This window comes from Malus sylvestris, chromosome 5 (assembly GCF_916048215.2).
Source record: "Malus sylvestris chromosome 5, drMalSylv7.2, whole genome shotgun sequence".
NCBI classification, from domain to species: domain Eukaryota; kingdom Viridiplantae; phylum Streptophyta; class Magnoliopsida; order Rosales; family Rosaceae; genus Malus; species Malus sylvestris.
The window spans coordinates 37475601-37495368 of NC_062264.1; the positions used below are offsets into that span (position 1 = coordinate 37475601).

Here is a 19768-nt window from a genome sequence, read left to right on the forward strand (position 1 = left end):
TCTAATCATACCCTAATGTGTCTAATTATCTATTAACCCTTAGTTAACCATGGCTTAAAAACAATAACCACACTTAAAACCCAAATGAATTAAGCAAGAAAAAAGGAGCTTAATGTGAATTGCAATGTCTAAAGAAAAATTGAATCTTTGCTTTCACTCACTCACTCTACCCCCAACCCTATAATATAAGATAGAGTGTGCTACTTTTGGGGAGCAAATATGGAGTGGCCCTATTCCCCACCTCCAAATTAAATATCAATGGGATCCAAAAGATGAATTTCCCTTTCTCTCCCCGTCTCTCATCCATTAAAATATCCCACCACGAAAATGTGATGAGGTGCAAAAAAGGAGAAAGGAAAAAGAAAAAAATAAAGAAAAAAGGGGAAAAAGGGTACTATAAACAAATACTCAGAAAAATGATTCTTTGTATTATTTAAGGGAAAAGGATTCTCTCCTGAGCATATGCTCAGGATCCTGCTGAGCAGAACACGAGGACCGTTGGATGAAAATCCAACGGTTACAATTATTATAACTTTAAAGGGATCCATCTTTTTATAGCTGTTAAATTTTTATCCAACGGTCCTTGTGTCCTGCTCAGCAGGATCCTGAGCATATGCTCAGGAGAGAATCCTTTTCCTTATTTAAGAAACAATACCAGATACTAGATATTATGAGCTCTCTCTCTCTCTCTCTCTCTCTCTCTCTCTCTCTCTCTCTCTCTCACTCTCTCTCTCTCTCTCTACAAAGTCCAAAGAGTGGAAAGTATAAAACCTTCTCATTCTCTAAACTTTAAAGCTCCTGTTTCTATATAGTAAGCCCTAGTTTGGTACTGAGTTGTTTTTGAAAAAAAGTTGGGAACTTTTTTATGTTTGATAAACATTCAACTTCAATTTTTTTTTCCACAGTTTTGGGTGAAAAAAAAGCCAAAAACACAAAGCTGCAAAACCCAGCTTTGAAAACCCGGCTTTTTTTGCTTGCTCAGCTTCTGCGCAAACCGATTTCGCAAGAGGCGCTAAGACCTTTAATGAAATTTTCCAATACCCAAAATAGCCTTTAGCAATTAAATAAATTATACATTATACCGTCGACTTCGTTGCCGACCCCGCCATGTCTCTCTTCTGTCCTTTATGACTCTGAGCTTCTTTTAGATTTCTGGAACAGGAGCGGTGGGAGGTTCGTCGGATTTCTGGGTTTTGTCGAAATTCGGGGCCTCTTCGTCGAATTTCTAGGCTTTGTCAAAATCTGGGTTTCACAACGAATGCTAGATTTGCACCATTCTGCTTGACACCCAAAATCTCAATGGGAAAGCGTCGACGCCTTCGCCGCTAACATGGACGGTAAGTCCTGAAATCAGAGTTCATCCATCTTCCGCTAATCGGTTGATGCGACCCAACCTTCCTTTCCCCACGACCTAGCCTTCCTTAGGATCAGGCAAAGAGAGATAGAGAGAGAAGGGGGAGAGAGGGAGTGAGCGGCAGAAGATAGAATATACAAAGGTTCTGCAAAATTAAAATAGGGACAAGGTAAAGAAGAAACGACTCTTAGAGGAAAGAAAAAGGTAAAAGTACATTCTTCTAAGCTCACAACTGTATATAAATAGTTTATATAAATCTTATAAATGTCATAATAAAAGAAAAGATAAAAAAATTATTATATAATATTCAATATTATATCTTTTTTAGTAATTTTACATAGTCGCAGTGGTTTTAAATTAAAATTTATCAAACACTTTAACACTATTTTTTTTTTTTCGGATTAGGATTATCTCCTCTCTTTTTTCCATCCCCTTCTATCCCTTCCTCTCACATTATCTTGTCTTTCTCTTTTTATAAAAAATTAATATAAGATATTGACGTGACTTAATCGTGACCGTTCAAATAAAAGAGAACGAGAGGGGAGAGAATAAGAGGAGGGAAAGGATAAAAAGAGAGAAGAATCCTACTCTTTTTTTTCAAAGCACAACAATACCAAATCAGCCGAGCTCTTTTTTCTCACTCTCTATCACTTTTTCTGTGTTTGTGGAAACACAATACTAATCCTTTTAGCTGGATGGTATTTAGATTATTTGATGGAGTGATTGTGGCACACAATCTTGATCTTTTAGATGATGGGTGTGGGGGAAATTCTTCATTAGGGCATGAAAGTCTTCAAAGTGCTTTGCTTTGAGGCCCTCCACACCTCCACCATTGATCAGTGAGCTCTCTTCTCTCTAAGTATGGCTTTTAAATTTGTTGTTATCTTTTGGTTTTGATAAAAATTCTATCTGGGTTCCGAGCAAGGTGTGAATTTGGGGGGTTTTGCTTTCCGGGTTCAGTCTCTTCTTCTCTCATTGTGAACAATATGAACAATCTAGGTCCTTTTTCTCAGTTTACTTCAACCTATTTCGTGAAACGGTGTCTGGGTTTTGCAATCTAGGTCCTTATTCTCAGTTTACTTCAACCTATTTCGTGAAACGGTGTCTGGGTTTTGCTCTCTCTCTCTCTCTCTCTCTGTCTCTCTCTCTCTCTCTGTGTATATATATATATATATATATATATATATATATATATATATATATATCCTTAAATCTTTCTTCTGCTTGTTGCAAGCTACCCCACCGTTTCTCCCTTTTTTTGCTTTAATTTTGCTTGTTATTTCTGCATAAGAAAGGGGTGTTTTCCTTCTCATGCGTATGCATTCATTAATTTTCTTAAAGTTCCAGTCTTTATCATGGGATTCATTTCCTCAGATGCATTTTGAAGAGTTTGTGAACCCTTGAGCTTTGAAACAGAGAGAGTAGCTGGTATTAAATGTTTAGCTGGCATTTTCATATATTGTGCTATCCTTAAGATGATTAAATGTAGGTAAAATTGACAATTTAGATAAATGACAGCTTAAATGTGCACTCTGTGCCATTTTCCACTTGTTAATATTCAACATTTACTCATAGGATTTTGGTTCAGATTAGATTTATCTCATCGGTCTTTAAGAACTTGCACAGTTCTTTGGCATGCTGATTCTTTTCATTGTTCTAGCTATCTCAGAGTAGTCTCTTATCTTTCCTTTCTTTTCTGTCTTTATTTCTTTCTCCCCTTTTTGTCTACTATTTTCTTTCCGGGGTTTTCTATTGACGAGCGGTTCATAATTCTTTTGTGATTGCTTCTTTTCTTTTGAATCTAAATCTTTTAAGTGTCATTAAAGGCTGAACAAGAAGAAGAATGAAGTTGTAGGTTATCTTTATGATTTGGTGCCTCTTATCGCAAATATGAATCTCCTGAGAGATGCATTTATATGACGTAGGAGAGCTGGAAGATGGACAGGAACAGATTAGATTTAAGATTCCATCATCACTCTGGATTAACACAGTCTGAGGAATCTGCTCTAGACTTGGAAAGGAATTACTGCAGTCATCATCCTTATCTACCTTCATTAAGTCCATCGGCCCTCCAGCCTTTTGCATCTGGTGGTCAGCACTCTGAGAGCAATGCTGCCTACTTCTCATGGCCTACATTTAGTCGATTAAGTGATGCAGTGGAAGATAGAGCCAACTATTTCGGAAATCTTCAGAAGGAAGATCTTCCTGAAACTGTGGGCCGGTTGCCATCAGGGAAGCAGGCTACAACCTTACTTGAGCTGATGACCATCAGGGCATTCCATAGCAAGATCTTGCGCCGGTTTAGTCTTGGCACAGCAATTGGGTTTCGGATTCGGAAGGGTGTCTTAACAGACATTCCAGCCATTCTTGTCTTTGTTGCCCGTAAAGCTCACAGGCAATGGCTCAGCCATGTACAATGTCTACCTACTGCCCTTGAGGTAGAAAATTTAGTGTCTTGTATATTCTGTTTTTTAGATTTTATTTTGTCAATGACATTGTACTTTGTCGTTAGCTGCATAATATTTGTTTTATCATAGTAAAGTTGTTTTCTTTATTTCACAGTAATCATGATGCTGGTCAGAATGATATGCTTGTGTATTTTTCTATTGATTGAAACTATGATGGTCAGAATGATACGCTTGTCAGGATGTTGATTTTTTTTTAATGCTAATTGGTTGCTTTGATCTTTGACTAGGTTCTTGTTTTGTTTGGTTTCTGCATTTAAAAAATGGTGCAGGGGCCAGGAGGTGTATGGTGTGATGTGGATGTTGTCGAATTTTCCTATTTTGGTTCCCCGGCTTCAACTCCTAAAGAACAGCTGTACACAGTGCTCGCAGATGGCTTGAGGGGAAGTGATCCATGCATTGGTTCTGGTTCCCAGGTATTTTCTTGAGAAAATTGCTGTCATCTAATTGTTTTCTGTGGTAGTTGGTAATTTGGTGTGTTGATCTGCAAGTTCAGATAGTGACTAAATAATATAGATACCAAGTATCTATTAGGTTCAGATTACGGTATTTGAAAACTTATTTCATGCTACAACTCATACGAGTACATATGTTAATGTTTACTACTTTTCTTAATTTTAATGTGATATAAGGAAAACTATTATAGTATAACTATAATGCATAAAACTGCCATTGGGAGGGCAACAATAGCTGTGCTCATAGGCTGGTTAGCCAAGGTGGAATTGACTGGAAGAGGGGGTTACGCTAGTTAGCTAGTTGATAAGGTAATAATCTTATGAGTGGCTTGTCTAAGAAGATCATTACCTATATCAGAACTGGAACGTTGCCTAGGTGTTATTGAGGTCTTTACAGCTCCATTAAAAGACTATCCAATGATGACATAATGAATTGGTGAGGTACTTTGCAATATTAAATAGAGTTATCTTTGCTTCACTTGGCTTGCTTGAGTTCAAGCGAATGGGTTTCCAGGGATGATGCCTGTCATGTAATTGTTTTGGTTCATATCCTCAAACACTTAGAGTATGAGACTGGATCTTCTCATTTGGCCAGTAATTGGTATGCTGGATTTGATACCAAACAAAATCAGTACATAAGATTTGGATGGGTCTTATTTGGCCAGTAATTGCTCATTACTCTTAAAAATACAGGATTTATGGTTCGCTATATGCTTTCTAATTCAAGAAACTGAAACTTTTGGGAACAGTGGTAAACTGATGAAACTTATCAGAGTATTAGAGTGGGAGATCTTGAGTTCATATCCATTCCAGTATAACCTCTCTATGTTGAGTTTTATGTGTTGGTCTCACTAGTGCTAGGGAAAAGCCCAACATGAGGGAGAGTATTAGAATATTGGCCTGCATCCGAAGATTCCCAACTGTTTAAGCTTTAGGAATATCAGTGAATTTACAAAACTTATCATATACCCTAAATGTCAAATTGTTGATCAGGGATCTGTCTGTACATTGTGTCTCAACTATTTAAGTTTACATAATTGATTTTCTTCTTCTTTAGGTTGCTAGCCAGGAAACGTATGGAACTCTGGGTGCTATTGTTAAAAGCCGAACAGGAAATCGACAGGTTGGTTTTCTCACAAATCGGCATGTGGCTGTTGATTTGGACTATCCAAACCAGAAAATGTTTCATCCTTTGCCACCAAGCCTTGGACCTGGGGTGTATCTTGGCGCTGTGGAGAGGGCAACATCTTTTATCACAGATGATCTTTGGTACGGAATATTTGCTGGAACAAACCCAGGTAATGGAGTTTCAAATTTTGGCCATTAGAAAAGCTTATGTGCATCTGCCGTTGCAAATAGTCAGTAGCTATAGTTTATGAGGTTAAAAGTGTTACTTGAAAATAGGGGAAAATTAGATAAGGACAGTAGAGGCTATCATCACTTAGTTGAAGAAACCAGTTTATGTACCTTGTGCCTTGTCCTCGCAAAATAACCCAATATGTTTACATCTTAATTATTTAATTTGTGTCTACATTGTCTAAGCATAATAGCTTTCAATTGATCCGTATTGGGAAGGCACATCTTGGTATGAAAGGTTTAAGGCACAAACATACAGTTGGTCTTGTTATAAGGTTGAGTTTGATCTTCCACATATTATTTGAGCAGCACTCTGGACAAGATAATTCGTAGTTTCTCATTTTCTGCAACTTCACACTTGCTCTATTGGGCTTCTCATCAAGTTCTGACCCCGACATGTGCCTATTATGATTTGGTGCCCCTGCAGAAACATTTGTGCGAGCTGATGGTGCCTTCATTCCTTTTGGCCAAGATTTCAACATGAACAATGTAATTACAACTGTAAGAGGCATAGGTGAGATTGGTGATGTCAACACCATAGACTTGCAGTCTCCAATCAACAGTCTTATTGGAAGGCAAGTAATGAAAGTTGGGAGAAGTTCAGGCTTGACGACTGGGACCATCATGGCGTATGCCCTAGAATACAATGATGAAAAAGGGATATGTTTCTTTACTGATTTTCTTGTTGTTGGAGAGAATCAGCAGAGTTTTGATCTTGAAGGCGATAGTGGAAGCCTCATTCTATTGACTGGTGAGAATGGGGAGAAGCCACGACCGGTTGGGATCATTTGGGGTGGGACAGCTAACCGTGGTCGCTTGAAACTAAAAATTGGCCAACCGCCTGAAAATTGGACCAGTGGAGTTGATCTTGGGCGTCTTCTTCAGCTCCTTGATCTTGATCTGATAACGACCAATGAAGGCTTTCAAGGTTTGTGCTTCTAAACCATCCCATTTTTTTTTTTTTATGCATTTTTCCCTCTTTTTTGGTTCTGCTGATTTTAGTTGAACAGTGTGCATACTCTTAAAAAACGAGTAGAGTTTTATGTTTTTACTGACCTTGGCTTTGTTCAGCTATTTTCCTGACTCCTGTCTGCTTTATGTTAACATAGCTGCTATCCAAGAGCAACGAAATGCTTCAGCTGTGGGGGTTGGTTCCACAGTTGGGGAGTCATCCCCAGCTGTCCGGCCCCCTTTTAAAGATAAGCTGGAAGATGACTTTGGACCTTTGGGTTTCAATCTTCAGAAAATTCCAATTGAAGGTGAGTCCTGTCAGGGACTGATTCGCCCATTCATGCACGGTGACTTTTGCATAGAAAATGGTGTTGAAACTGCTCCTAATGTAGAACACCAATTCATTCCCAGTGCCACCAACAGATCTCCAATAAATCAAAGCAATCAAGAGGAACATCCGGTATCAAAAAACCTTTTGGCATTGCAGAGTAGCTCAGATGAAGAGATTTCTGTTTCGTTGCAGTTAGGTGAACCTGAACCGAAGAGAATAAAAAACTGCAACTCTCTCTTTAGCAGTCAAGGACCCTATTGAAGTAGGAATGGTAAATGGTCACTCTTTTGTTGGAGTACCTGTCATACGAAGCGATGCTTCAAAGGCAGGACTTAAAATTCTCAGTTCACTTTATGCCAGATTGCAGCTGCAGTGAACTTCATTCATCAGTTGCGTAGTTTGGTAAGGGTAAAAAGTATAGGTCATATATGTGGAGCATACAATGTTTTTATAGAGATGTTTAGGCGTTTACCTGTGCTCGTTTTTACTTTTGATTTGTGCCGCTGTAGTGAATATCCTTATAGAATTAGCACCCTGAAGTGGGAGTATAAGCAGCTATTGTAATCCGACGTAATGTAAAATGTTACATTCGGGTAGCGAGGTTAGTTTGGAAGGTCGCTTTTTGATGGTAGAAAGAGGAGGGAGCATGGTGGAGCACACCATTTGTTTGTATCTCGTTAAGTCTAGTAGACTAGTAGTAGTCATAATTGAACTCACATTGTGGCTATATTTGTAGAATTGATATCTTCTCTGGATCACTCTGTCCGAAGCATGCGGACAGGGATTTAGACCACTTAATTTCAATCCTATGGCCTCGATTAGTTCATCCTACTAGCTCACTCACAAATCAAGGATCCAAATCTCTTTCTGTTCAACGGCTTAGATCTCCGAGTCCTTAAACTCCAAGCATAGAGATCCAGAGAGGTCTTGATTCATTTGTAAATGCGGCTTCAATTGATACATTGTCTAATTTGTTTGGCAATGGCATGTCCTTTTCAATCATGCTTCTCTTAAATACATTTGGATCCTTTCCTGAGCTTAGGAGGCTGCCTCCTGAGCTTAGGCGGCTGCCTCCTGAGCAAAACACATGGACCGTTGGATTTTGATCTAATGATTACAATTATTATAACTTTTAAAGGATCCTTCTACTTGTCGTCATTGAATCAAAATTCAACGGTCCGTGTGCTTTGCTCAGAAGGCTCAGCCTTCTAAGCTCAGGAGAGGATCCAAATCCCTCTTAAATACCATGGAAACTCAAAAATCTTGGATGTTGAATGTTACACTGACATATGCTCTTACGTCATCTTTTTCAAATTTTCAGCAAATTGTGGTGAATTGGAAGTAAAGTGATCCTTGTCAGTACAGGAAGAAATCAGTCAGCGTTATTGTTTGTAAAAAGCAGATGAGATTTTTCAACCATAGTAGAAATGTTTTCCTAGTCATCAGGTGATCAAAGAATATATGATCACTTACTTTTTAGATTTGAAATCAAGGGTGGAAGATGAGTAAGTGTGCCTTTTAGCGTTTTAATTTCTATCGTTGATCAAATTTAAGGGCAAGATGACCACTAACAAAAAAAGAAAGGACTTTGAAGGATATATGCATGATATCAGTTTTAAATTGTTTGATTGCTTGCACTTTTTTTTTTGTTTTTTCTTTAATTTTTTTTAAAGTAAGGAGTTATAAATGCATTTCAACATTCCCTGACCTATATTTCAATTCGGTTAATCATATTAACACCCTGAGGTTTAAAAATTACATTAGCACTTCCTAAAGTTTTAATTCAATTTCACATTACCCCTTTCAGAGAAATTTAATAAATATTATTGTTAGTACCATATTATATTGAGCCTTGTTACTTGGGCTTCCAGATATTGAGTCCATGATCTATGTAAAAGGGGAGGAGCCCTTAGTCTATAAAAGGGACTCCTCACCCTCACAATCCTCATGCCTCACATCCCCAAACAGAGGCTCTCATATTTAGAGCTCTCATCCTCACAGAGAAGCTCTCTCAAACCCTCTCTTTCTCTGGGGGACTCCCTCTCATGCTTGTAATCCATACATTCATACAGAGAAATACAATCAACATCAGTGTGGACGTAGCCCAAACATTGAGGTGAACCACGATACATCTTGTGTTCTTTACATTCTTGCAGATTCACGGTCGGATTTACGTAGTCCCAAGACCTTCCGGTTTTGTGCATCAACAATTGTAGTTATACAAGTTTTTTATTTATTCAATAATTGACTACAAGGGTAAATTTGTCCTTAAAGGGTAATGTGAAATTGAATTAAAATCTCTTGGGATGTTAGTGTACTTTCTCAAACTCGAAGGAGTTTTGTGAATACACAAAAAACCTCATTAGGTGTTTAGTGTAATTAACCCATGAAACTCCATCAATGCATCCCCATTCGAAACGTGCGCTAATCACTTATTTTGTTGAGACGACTTCATCAAGTACTTCTACATTTGCATAAAAATCTGATGCATTTACCAGTTGAGTATTTTTATTTGTTAGAAAAAAACTGAGATAAGAGAGAATGGGAAGAAAAGAAGGAGAAGAATTAGGGGTTGCCACTGCCTCCAAAGCGGACGGCTAGGGATATGTTTGTTGTTGTGTTTGTATCGAGAGAGACCTGAGTTCGTAAACTCGTGTCGTTTCCTCTTCCAACTTGATTTACCATTTTTTTTTTCTTTTAAAAAAAAAAACAGAAAGAGCTCGCGTCTCTCTCTCTCTCTCTCTCTCTCTCTCTCTCTCTCTCTCTCTCTGTGAAAACTGGAAGCCCTAATTCATAAAAATTCCTGGATCAAATCAAATATTTAGGTTGGATGGAGGTATGTGTGATCATGTCGTGTTTTTTCTGCTTGAATATTCATCTTGTTTTCAATAAATAAATAAAGAATATTGATCTTGTACCAGAAAGAAGACAAAGGAGGAAGAGATGGAAAACATGTGACTTTGGTGGGTACTTCAACTTCTATAGGCATTTTCATTTGTATTTCACAGCCTTCTGAAATGCATGCAAGGGCAGCAAAAAGATCAATATTTCTAATTAAGCACTACAAATCCAAATGCTCACCAAAGAACTTGTGCAACCCTAGAAATGAAAATATGTGAATACTAGAACCGAAAGGAGTTGAAGATCTTCATTGGGGTTTCCACACCTAACCCTTTCATTGAAGAAAGCAAGAAGAAGAAGAAGAACAAAAAAAAAAAAAAAGTTGACATGGATGGCGTGGCAAGGTTTTGCTATTTCCAGGAACACAGTGTAGCAGGTTTTTACCGTTTTCAGAAGCCAACTGCAGTCCATTTCTTGATGCATGGTCCAAGGAAAAGAACTCCATAAAGGGGGAAGAGAAAGAAGAAATGGCAGTGGAAATTCGGCAAAATAACATGTTACATACACAGAAGGATTAATGAGTCGTTGGAGCCCTCCATTATTACCGTGCAGTTTAGGGGAATCTAGCTTAATTGTTTAAAATTGTTTGATCTCTTTCACTAATAAATGGAGCCCCAATAAGAAGCAGAATTATGAGTCCCCATATGCAGGTGCTTTGAAGTACTCATTGAGAGAGAGAGAGAGAGAGAGAGAGAGAGAGGTCACAAGTGTTGGTTAAGGTACATTTTGCACTGCAAACTAGGCACTATGCCAAGAACTCGCCGGCTCATTCTGTACATTTCAGTGACCAGAACGCGGCTTGGAGAACCCTTCCCTCCGTTACCACATCCGAGTTGATCGCAAAAAATGTAACAGAGAGATTTTGGAAGATGATCATCTTCCATTGTATTTGTGTGCAGGTATGATGAAGATGCCCAATATCATAGACCCTTAACTGTAAGTTCTTGCTAGCTAGTTTAGTCCTTGAGTTTTATTTGTCTCTCACATAACTCTGAATTTGCTAAGCAAAATGCATAAGAAGTGGAGGGAAACCAATCACTGATGAAGGAGAAGAAATGGCTGTGGTGGAGATAGAGGTTGTTGGCCCTTTTCATGTGCTGTGCACAAGAAGATCAAGCTGTTCTACTTTTGGTGGATGTGCAGAAAGGTAGAATTCATAATAAGAAACCTTGTAAGTTCTTTCTTTGCTAGTTTCTTTTCTTGGTAAATGTGCCAATATAGGGAATTACAGTGGTAATCTTCATTTCGTATAGTGTCTACAATTTGTTTGAATTCCTCACTCCGTAAATTAGAGTAGTATAAAATATCAATTTGTAATCCTTGTCACAGGATGATGGCAGTGGAGAACTTGTGGGGCCTTTTTCTGTGGGAAAAAGTGGACACTGTGCATTTAGGGTTTTAGGCGACAAATCGGATGATGAAGGTGAAATTTTGGAAATCAAAGGGATCAAAGGATGGTTCCAGGTCACGCGCCATGGGAAGAAGAGGTGGAGGGACTCTGGATCAAGGAGGCTTCCAGGACTTCCTAGGCTTCCGATTCTGATCCAAGTTCGGAGGATTCAGATGATTAATTCAGGTGCATTGATACATGCTTTAGGGAGGCTGTAAATATATATATAGTCAGGATCTTGTGATCTATGCTTTTGATATACATTTTGACACTTATTTTGTACGATTCACTTTGTAATGTATTACAACGATCTAAACCATCTATATTTTAGTACATTATTTATAGATCATCCTTGCAAAAAATTCGACAAACCCAAGATCACTAAAACATTCATTTGTAGTGAAAAATTTAACAAATACGATTCTACAAAGAAATACTAAATTTAATCCAACGATCATATCATCAAATGAGCCACTGAGTTTTTGTAGCAGACCACAATCTTTGATTTTTTATATTCCAAGGGATGTAACCCTGCACCAAAATTAAGAGAGAGAGAGAGAAAAAGAGAAGCCAATAATCCTATTGGACCACTAGTGTTTTGCCACTTTGCAAAGCTAATACATGTAACTACAAATGGAAAGAAAGGCTTTGGTAGAGAGGACTTTTCAGGACTTCTATTGAAGTAACAAATTAAGCTTTTACTGACTATCGGATTAATGAACAAAAGTTTTTCACAATCTTGAGAAGATAGCCCAGTGAAAGATAGACAGATTAGGGACTTAACAGGGACATAATGATGATTAATTTCCACTTAATCATTTTGGGCAAGGATGCATGTTCAGTCGTTTCAAAAAAAAAACAAACAGCATGCATTTCTTTAGAGATGGTACTTAAATTATGATTGAATTATGAAGATAAGATGCACAATAATCAACAAGTGCTGCTTTCAACACCTTAGGACTTCTCACTAACTCAAAAAATAAAAAATAAACAAATTAAAAAAAATAGAATCATTAGTCTGCTACTATTCTTCGTTGATAGATAAACAGTAATTATATATACATATATACACACACACACACACACGTACTCTACATGCAAAAACTTATTCAAAACACACTAAATGAACAACAAAACATGTAAGAAATTTGTAGCTCAGTTGGCTAAGACAATTAATATAATTCACCTTGCACCTAAGATCTTGAGTTCATTTTCCCTAGCTTATATAAATGCTGCGTACAAGTTCCGGCACCTAAGATCTTGAGTTCATTTTCCCTAGCTTATATAAATGCTGCGTACAAGTTCCGGCTAGGATAATTGGGAAAGATCAAACAAATTTGAAGCGCTTAAAAAAAATGAACAGATGGATTTTTGTAATTGTATATCTGGCTTATGGGATTAGGTACTTCTGTATAATATCTACATTACAATCACAAAATCTAACAGATGAATGCTAAAATTTGAATACAAGATAACATTTTAATTCCAATATCAGACTAGTTAGTAATCCATTTGAAATAAGATGAATCATACTAGAGTTCTAATTAAATTACCAAAAGCATGCATCTTTTATATATTAGCTTTCTTGAAGAACACCTAACTCTATGATCTGATCTGATGACAGTACACTAAGATTATCCCCCCAGGCCACCAAAAAAAACAAGTTCAATATACACTCTTAAAATTCCTTGTTTAATTTATGTCTTAAAATATGAAATTTGTTCTGCATATGCTAATTCTAAGATAAATGCTGGCACCATCCAAGACACAGAGAAAGAAGCAGAAATAAATACCTCAAACAAAGCTGTCTTGGGATGAGTGTAATCCTTCACCACAAGAGACCTTGTGTTCTTAGTTCAGAAACATTTTCTATTGTTGATGAGTGAGTGATTGAAGCTGCCAGATGACCTGGTTGAATATCCTATATATATATATATATGTGTGTGTGTGTGTGTGTGTGTTATATCTAGCTAATTGAAAATATGAATACAAGATTTTAAAAACAGGCTTCTGATCAATCTGTATAATTTTTTATTGAAAAAGAAAAAGAAAAAATTGTAATTAGCAGGATGCCAATTACTCTCTTGGTTAATTGACTAAAAATTAAAAACCCTTTTATCCAAAAACATGAAATAATCAAGATCTGTATAAATAAAAAATGGTGGTGCAAGATCTAAAGTATATATATGCGGAACACCATTGATATATATACATATATGTGATAGCTATAGTTATGTATACCAGATCATGCTGGCAGCTTCAAGCTCTCAAACCAACAAACCAGACAAGGGAAGAAAGATGAACCAAGAAGCTGCATAAAGGTTTGGCCTTCGTTGGAACTTTTTAAGGAAACAGCTGAAGCTTTTCAGAATTTCACTCTCAGCTTAGCCTACATATAGAGAGGCGTGCATATTTTAGGTAAGAGAAAGAGGGAGGAGCCTCGTGACAATCCTACTGGCTCTCTCTCTCTAGATTATTCTATCTAGCTAGCTAGCTTCCCGCATCTCTGTATAAATGATAGCTTTTATGCACCTCTAGCTATCCCTCTCTCTATCCCTCATCCTCTACAGCAACTTACATGACATCCCACAAGTAAAGCGTTACTATGACATTTCGTGTCAATAATATAATGGCATGTAAATATAAAAATTTACACATTATATATTATCATTGATATAAGACGTCGCGTTAATAATTTACCTGTGTCATTTAAGTTTCGCTTCCTCTGTATACTCTAGCATTAAGATATTGAGTTTTTATTTTTTGAGTTTCTTTGTCCTCCTTACAGCTATAGACCTGAACCCTCTCTCTCCATTATTAGTTTATAGCACATTATAAATGAATATATTTAAAGACGAAAAAAGGGACCACCATGTTCTGTTCACAAGTGTAATATTAAAACCCTATCTTCTTATATTTTTCTTGTTTTCCCAGATTATTTTTCAAGCTCAGAGAAAATTGATTCGTTGTGTAGTCAAAACTCTTGACTTATAGGGCAATATATATTCTGCTGGTTAAAGGATATATCAAATTTGTTCAATCTAGTTGACTTGGATTACCAAACTCTAAAGGAAAGAAAATATTTCTGATCAAATTATTCACGATGATTATAGAGTCTTCTAAAAGGCAAGAAAATATTTCTGATCAAATTCTTCATGATGATATACAAGGAAAGAAAATATTTCTGATCAAATTATTCATGATGATTATACAGTCTTTATCAATATATATAGAATGCAGCTGCAGGGAACCAGCGATAGATGTGATAATTTCAGATTAATATTTGAGCCAAAAGAGAAGTTTGAAAAGTTAAGCGTGCTTTTCTCTTGGTCTGAAAAGTTGACGAGCAAGCATGCTTGCTTTGTTAAGTTAGGCGTGTCTTTTACTCAAAGCTTGGTGTAGGCTTTCTCCATCCATAACTAGTAGGATGGTGACAATTAATAGACCTTACTCATCTCAATACATTTCTATAATCACTACCAAGTTTGTGGCATATGTATGAGAAACCCTTTAAGGGGCATATGGATGGGGATAACAAATTTAAGGATTCAGATAAATGTTATATGGTTAAATTTGGAATATTACAATTCACAAATCGAAAATTGGAGTAAGAAGAAAAGGCAGACAAGATATAAATCAATTTCGAATGAGGAATGCTAGCAAACTTCGAATAAAGAATGCTAGTAAACCTTCTCATTTGAATTTTCTCGGCTCTCCATCATATGTTGCAATGTCGCACGATGATCTAAACCGTCTATTTTCTAGGTTCTTTAAAGATCAACTTTACAAAAAAAAACCAAATATGACATTTTTCAGCTGTCTAACAAATATAAGAACCATGCTATTTTGTTAAATATTGATTTTTTACATCATTAGTCTAACATTTGAATGATTTCTGATTTAATTGAATTTTTGTAGAGTTGATTTGTAAAGATGAACTACAAAGAAGACAATTTTGGTCATGCAAGATGAGAAGAATAATAGAGAAGGCAGAACGAGAAGGTTTGACTGAGAAATTAGCTCATTTCAAATAAGTTATTGCATGCATATAGATATTTCAAATTCATGTTACATCTACATGCTTTCTAGTTTTTGTAAATAGCAAATTTAGCATTGTTATGAAATCCAAATCCTTTCTTTCAAGTCCTCCTTCAATTGATCTTCACAATAACCAAGACCTAGTTAATGGGGTTAATTACTGATCTTCATCAGTTTTAGCAGCTAGTAAGAGGAAATATGTGACCATGCATGTGCTTATAGCCGCTTGGTCCCTACAACACTGCAATTTCAATATCTGTTGTTCAATATTTATTTATACGAAGGGCAAGAATTGGCCTGGTTGGTGGAATCAATTGATCGATCGAGTCTAGTGTCCTCCTTTTGTCTTTAGCTTTGGGTGGTTCCTCTGTCTTTGGTTGACAACTACAATGACATGCAGAGAGACAAGTCCTAATGGGAAGGAAGGACCACAGCTTTTTAATATAGTGTTTATTATGGATAGGGTCACTTTCTTTTTTTTATATAAATTTAGGCTCCAAGAGTTGGTATTACTGCTTCGGAGTTGGATTCTCTCCCTTTACTTTTCTCCTTCCCTCCCTCCCCTCTCTTTCCCCTCCCCTCCCTCTCCTCCTCTCTGCAATTTTCTCTTCTTCTTTCTCTCTCTACAAAAAAAGGTAAAACAAAATGACGATGTGGCTTAATCTTAAGCATTCAATTAGAAAGGAAGGGAAGAGAGGAAAAATGGGATGGGGGAGAATCCAGATCCACTGCTTCATTTCATTAAGGTTCGGGCCTCAAAAAAAAAAATCATTAAGGTAGATAGTAGTGGTGGTTGTAAAATATAAAAAGCAATATATTCCAAACTTAGGGTTTTATTTGCCACTTCTGTTGCCAATTTCATGACGGAGCAGTTGTTGCATGCAGATGCAGATGCAGATGGGTTTTGTTTGTTCCCTTTTTTCTATATTATTATTAATTTCTCTCATATTTATTAATTAAGAGTGGTGTAGAATCATTTTCTAGGTTACATTATCTCGTCTATATACTTGAAGGTGAACTTCACAAATTGGTATATATAAAGATTCAAGCCCTTGTTGTCATATAATTACGATCGTGCATGTTTTCCCATTGAAATTTGCCTTCTATATGTCCTCAACCATTTTATTAATGTGTCCTCTTATAATCTTTTCTTTAGAAAACTAAAACTTCAAAGTATATCCAAGACTTGAATCCGATGCGGAGCAAACCGCATGACTAAAACGGCACACATTATTAAAATTTAAGCATATAACCCAAAGCCAAGCAAAATAACTAAAATCTTAAGTTAATTAGAATTCATCGCATCTCGTCATAAAGAAGCTTTGGAACAATTGACCGATTTATGGACTGTAACTTAGTCTCCAGCGATCCAACTACACATAAAAAGCGAACAAATAGATTGTAAAATTTGTAGAAAACAACAGATTACGAAATTGAAGTTGAAATTGCCATAAACGAGGAGTGCTCTCATCTTATAATAATTGAATTTCATTTTTCCTAGTTGAAAGGTGGATCCTGATGAAATTTCCGTGCATGAAGCCAGAATCAAGTGGCACTAAGTGAACAACAGGAGAGGACATGCACACATCGCATATATATGACAGGTTGTGCCACCTATATTAGTTCTTTCGTTTGTATTCCTCTTTGACATTTCTGTTCATCTTATTCATTGGAAAAATGGATTATGTTGTCTTATCTGCTGATCCTGATAGGACCATTACTCATCATGCTTGGAATCTTTCTCCCTTAATTTTTTGTATTAAAAAGTAACAACAACTAAAAGAGGATTAGTGTGACTTGTTAACTGCATCACAGTGACCTCTATGACTTGAGTAGTTGCTATTAATAATATAACCAAGATTGTTTAGTGAGAGGGAGAGCTTAACTACCCCATAGGCAGCGCTGTAGAACTTAATTAAAATCTCAAAGCTCTTGAGATTTACATGGAAATGGAGGTCACTCACCGCCCAATCTTAGTTCAACGGTAGGTGATCATTTAACTTTTGTTATTATACTTTTTCTTATTGTTGGATTAAAATTGAATGTGACTGCCATTTTTTTGAACCATTAAGTCTAAGAGAATAAGACTCTGAAGTATCCCATTTTTTTCCTTGATCACCTTGGAACTTGGCAATGAGCTGGTGCAACTACTACTTAATTAATAAAAAAATCTTCAGCCTAACATATACTATTAGTTTTGGTAAAAATAATGTGCAGAGGACCATTCTATTATTAGACTAGCTAAGAGCTAGGTCGGCAGCAATTAAACTCATGTGAAGAGTACAATTAAGGATTATTATTCGTTAATACAACCATCACAGCAGTGAATATAAATCGAATAATCTTGTATCATAATAGTTTATGATCGACTTTTAATTTTTATTTTTAACCAACGATATTATATATACTAAGGAGGAAGAGATGTGCTTAGCCTCACAATATATTAGTAATAATGTGGTTCAAATTTGCTTTTGACGAGAATTGAATCTAAGACCTCTCAATTACAAGTAAAGAAAAATATCATTAGACTGTAGTACTATGTAGCAATAGTTTATGATTGATTAAAATATTGTTACAATTGCATCTAAGAGTAATAATTAAATATTAGATAACGATGTGTAATGATCTTTTATAACATTAAAAAGAAAATTTTCATTAAACTGAGAGAGCTATTATTTTAGATAGCCGGAACTACCTAATTTGTTTACTTGCATAAGATCCAGTCGTTTGATCACACTTAAGTTTTATTTATTTATTTAATTTCGTTTGGTTAAATTAATGAGACATGGCCATTAGTTGGTGACGTTCCACGTGGTGGGGGGCACGTATAAAGTGGTTACGTTTCCATGTTTGCTATGCTAAACATATCATCATTTTGGTAATGATGGTTTATGTGAGTACCACCATGGCAAACAAGTTTAGTCCAAACCAACGTATGAGGTAATTATTATTAAGTGCATTAATCAAAGTGACATGGTTCGGAATAACTTGATTGCACTGTCATATAGGATTCGTGTCAAAACCATATGTATGATGCTGCAAACTTTTCAACTTAGTTAGGCACATCCCGTATTCTCATTCACTGGCCTTCATGCACGCGTTTACGCGTGCAGAAGATATTTTTTGAACCACGAGTTGTTACGCATAATTTACACGTTTTAAATGTATTTATATACGTAAATTGACAAAAAGAAAATCAAATATTTGAAGTAAATGAATAATCTTTGATCATGCTAGAATAAACTCCTCATAAACCAATTAAAGCAGTTTAATTCACATAATAAAATCGGTTTATATAGAATTTACATTAAGAATAGAGAAAATAATATTTAATAAACAATTGATTAGATCACATTATTTCTAGCTCATTGTGAGGCTAAGCCCACTCCCTCCCCCTTAGTGTTGATAATATCGTTTGTTAAAAAAAAACAATCATTTGATAACTAATTTAATCACATTATTATCTGTGTGCGAAAGACCTTTTTTATAACTGGCATTACATGCCTTTTAAGATGTTTTGAACGTGTTTAAAAATAGAGAAAATAATATTTAATAAACAACTGATTGAATCACATTATTGCTAGCCTATTGATAGATTAAGCCCACCCCCTCCCTCTTAATGTAGATAATATCATTTGTTAAAAAAAAACAATCATTTGACAACTAATTTAATGTAATTTAATCACATTATTATCCGCGTGCAAAATATTTTTTTTATAACCGGCATACACGCATCTTAAGATGTTTTGAATATGTTTAAAAATAGAAAAAATAATATTTAATAAACAACTGATTGAATCACATTATTGCTAGCTTATTGTGAGGCTAATCCCACCCTCCCCTCTCAGTGTAAATAATATCATTTGTTAAAAAAAAAAAACAATCATTTGACAACTAATTTAATGTAATTTAATCACATTATTATTCGCTTGCAAAAGACTTTTTTATAACCGGCATTACACGCCTCTTAAGATGTTTTGAACGTGTTTAAAAATAGAGAAAATAATATTTAATAAACAACTAATTGAATCACATTATTGCTAGCTCATTGTGAGGCTAAACCCACCCCGTCCCCCTTAGTGTAGATAATATCGTTCGTTAAAGAAAAATCATTTGACAACTATTTTAATCACATTATCATCTGCGTGCGAAATACTTTTTTTATAACCGGCATTACACGCCTCTTATAATGTTTTGAACGTGTTTAAAATAGAGAAAATAATTTTTAATAAACAATTGATTGAATCACATTATTGCTAGCCCATTGTGAAGCTAACCCCACTCACTTCCCTTAGTGTAGATAATATCGTTTCTTAAAAAAAAAACAATCATTTGACAATTAATTTACTTATATTATTATCCGCGTGCGAATGATCTTTTTATAACCAGCATTACACGCATCTTAAGATGTTTTGAACATGTTTAAAAATAGAGAAATTGAATAATATTATTGCTAGCCTATTGTGAGTTACTAATTAAAAAAAAACAACAAAATTAATTATTAAAAAAAGCACTGTTAAAATGACG

At 35.8% G+C, this 19768-nt stretch overlaps 2 protein-coding genes and 1 long non-coding RNA gene across 8 annotated transcripts; 2 read left to right on the forward strand and 1 right to left on the reverse strand.

The window, feature by feature from the left end:
• The first annotated feature begins 1964 nt into the window (after positions 1–1964).
• Positions 1965–7738, forward strand: LOC126623310 (protein NARROW LEAF 1-like). Of its 4 annotated transcripts, XM_050292159.1 has the most exons (7): positions 1965–2193; positions 3280–3792; positions 4092–4235; positions 5332–5572; positions 6058–6558; positions 6740–6889; positions 6993–7154. In XM_050292159.1, exons 2-7 carry the CDS (start codon positions 3292–3294, stop codon positions 7013–7015), a joined length of 1560 nt encoding a protein of 519 aa, XP_050148116.1. In that variant the 5' UTR covers positions 1965–2193; positions 3280–3291; the 3' UTR covers positions 7016–7154. The 4 variants fall into 4 exon arrangements, with proteins under 4 accessions (XP_050148116.1, XP_050148113.1, XP_050148115.1 ...); XM_050292156.1 differs by having other exon boundaries at positions 1965–2213; positions 6740–7738; XM_050292158.1 differs by having other exon boundaries at positions 3181–3792; positions 6740–7738.
• A 2806-nt stretch (positions 7739–10544) lies between these two features.
• LOC126623311 (uncharacterized) lies at positions 10545–11522 on the forward strand. 3 transcript variants are annotated; one of them, XR_007623728.1, is made up of 3 exons: positions 10545–10712; positions 10819–10984; positions 11143–11522. XR_007623728.1 is itself a non-coding variant. In XM_050292160.1 (2 exons), exons 1-2 carry the CDS (start codon positions 10949–10951, stop codon positions 11419–11421), a joined length of 315 nt encoding a protein of 104 aa, XP_050148117.1. In that variant the 5' UTR covers positions 10704–10948; the 3' UTR covers positions 11422–11522. The 3 variants fall into 3 exon arrangements, 1 of the variants encoding a protein (XP_050148117.1); XR_007623729.1 differs by having other exon boundaries at positions 10819–10960; XM_050292160.1 differs by having other exon boundaries at positions 10704–10984.
• Positions 11455–13983, reverse strand: LOC126623312 (uncharacterized). Its single transcript, XR_007623730.1, has 2 exons — positions 12456–13983; positions 11455–12396 (listed from the first exon to the last, which is right to left on the reverse strand). It is a non-coding gene; the product is annotated as an uncharacterized LOC126623312 (long non-coding RNA).
• Between the last annotated feature and the right edge of the window lie 5785 nt (positions 13984–19768).

Coding starts and splice junctions, on each gene's coding strand:
- LOC126623310 (XM_050292156.1), top strand. CDS start 3,292: ATGGACAGGAACAGATTAGATTTAAGATTCCATCATCACTCTGGATTA. Junction 3,793..4,091: donor GTCTACCTACTGCCCTTGAG/GTAGAAAATTTA, acceptor AAAATGGTGCAG/GGGCCAGGAGGTGTATGGTG. Junction 4,236..5,331: donor GCATTGGTTCTGGTTCCCAG/GTATTTTCTTGA, acceptor CTTCTTCTTTAG/GTTGCTAGCCAGGAAACGTA.
- LOC126623311 (XM_050292160.1), top strand. CDS start 10,949: ATGTGCAGAAAGGTAGAATTCATAATAAGAAACCTT. Junction 10,985..11,142: donor AATTCATAATAAGAAACCTT/GTAAGTTCTTTC, acceptor TCCTTGTCACAG/GATGATGGCAGTGGAGAACT.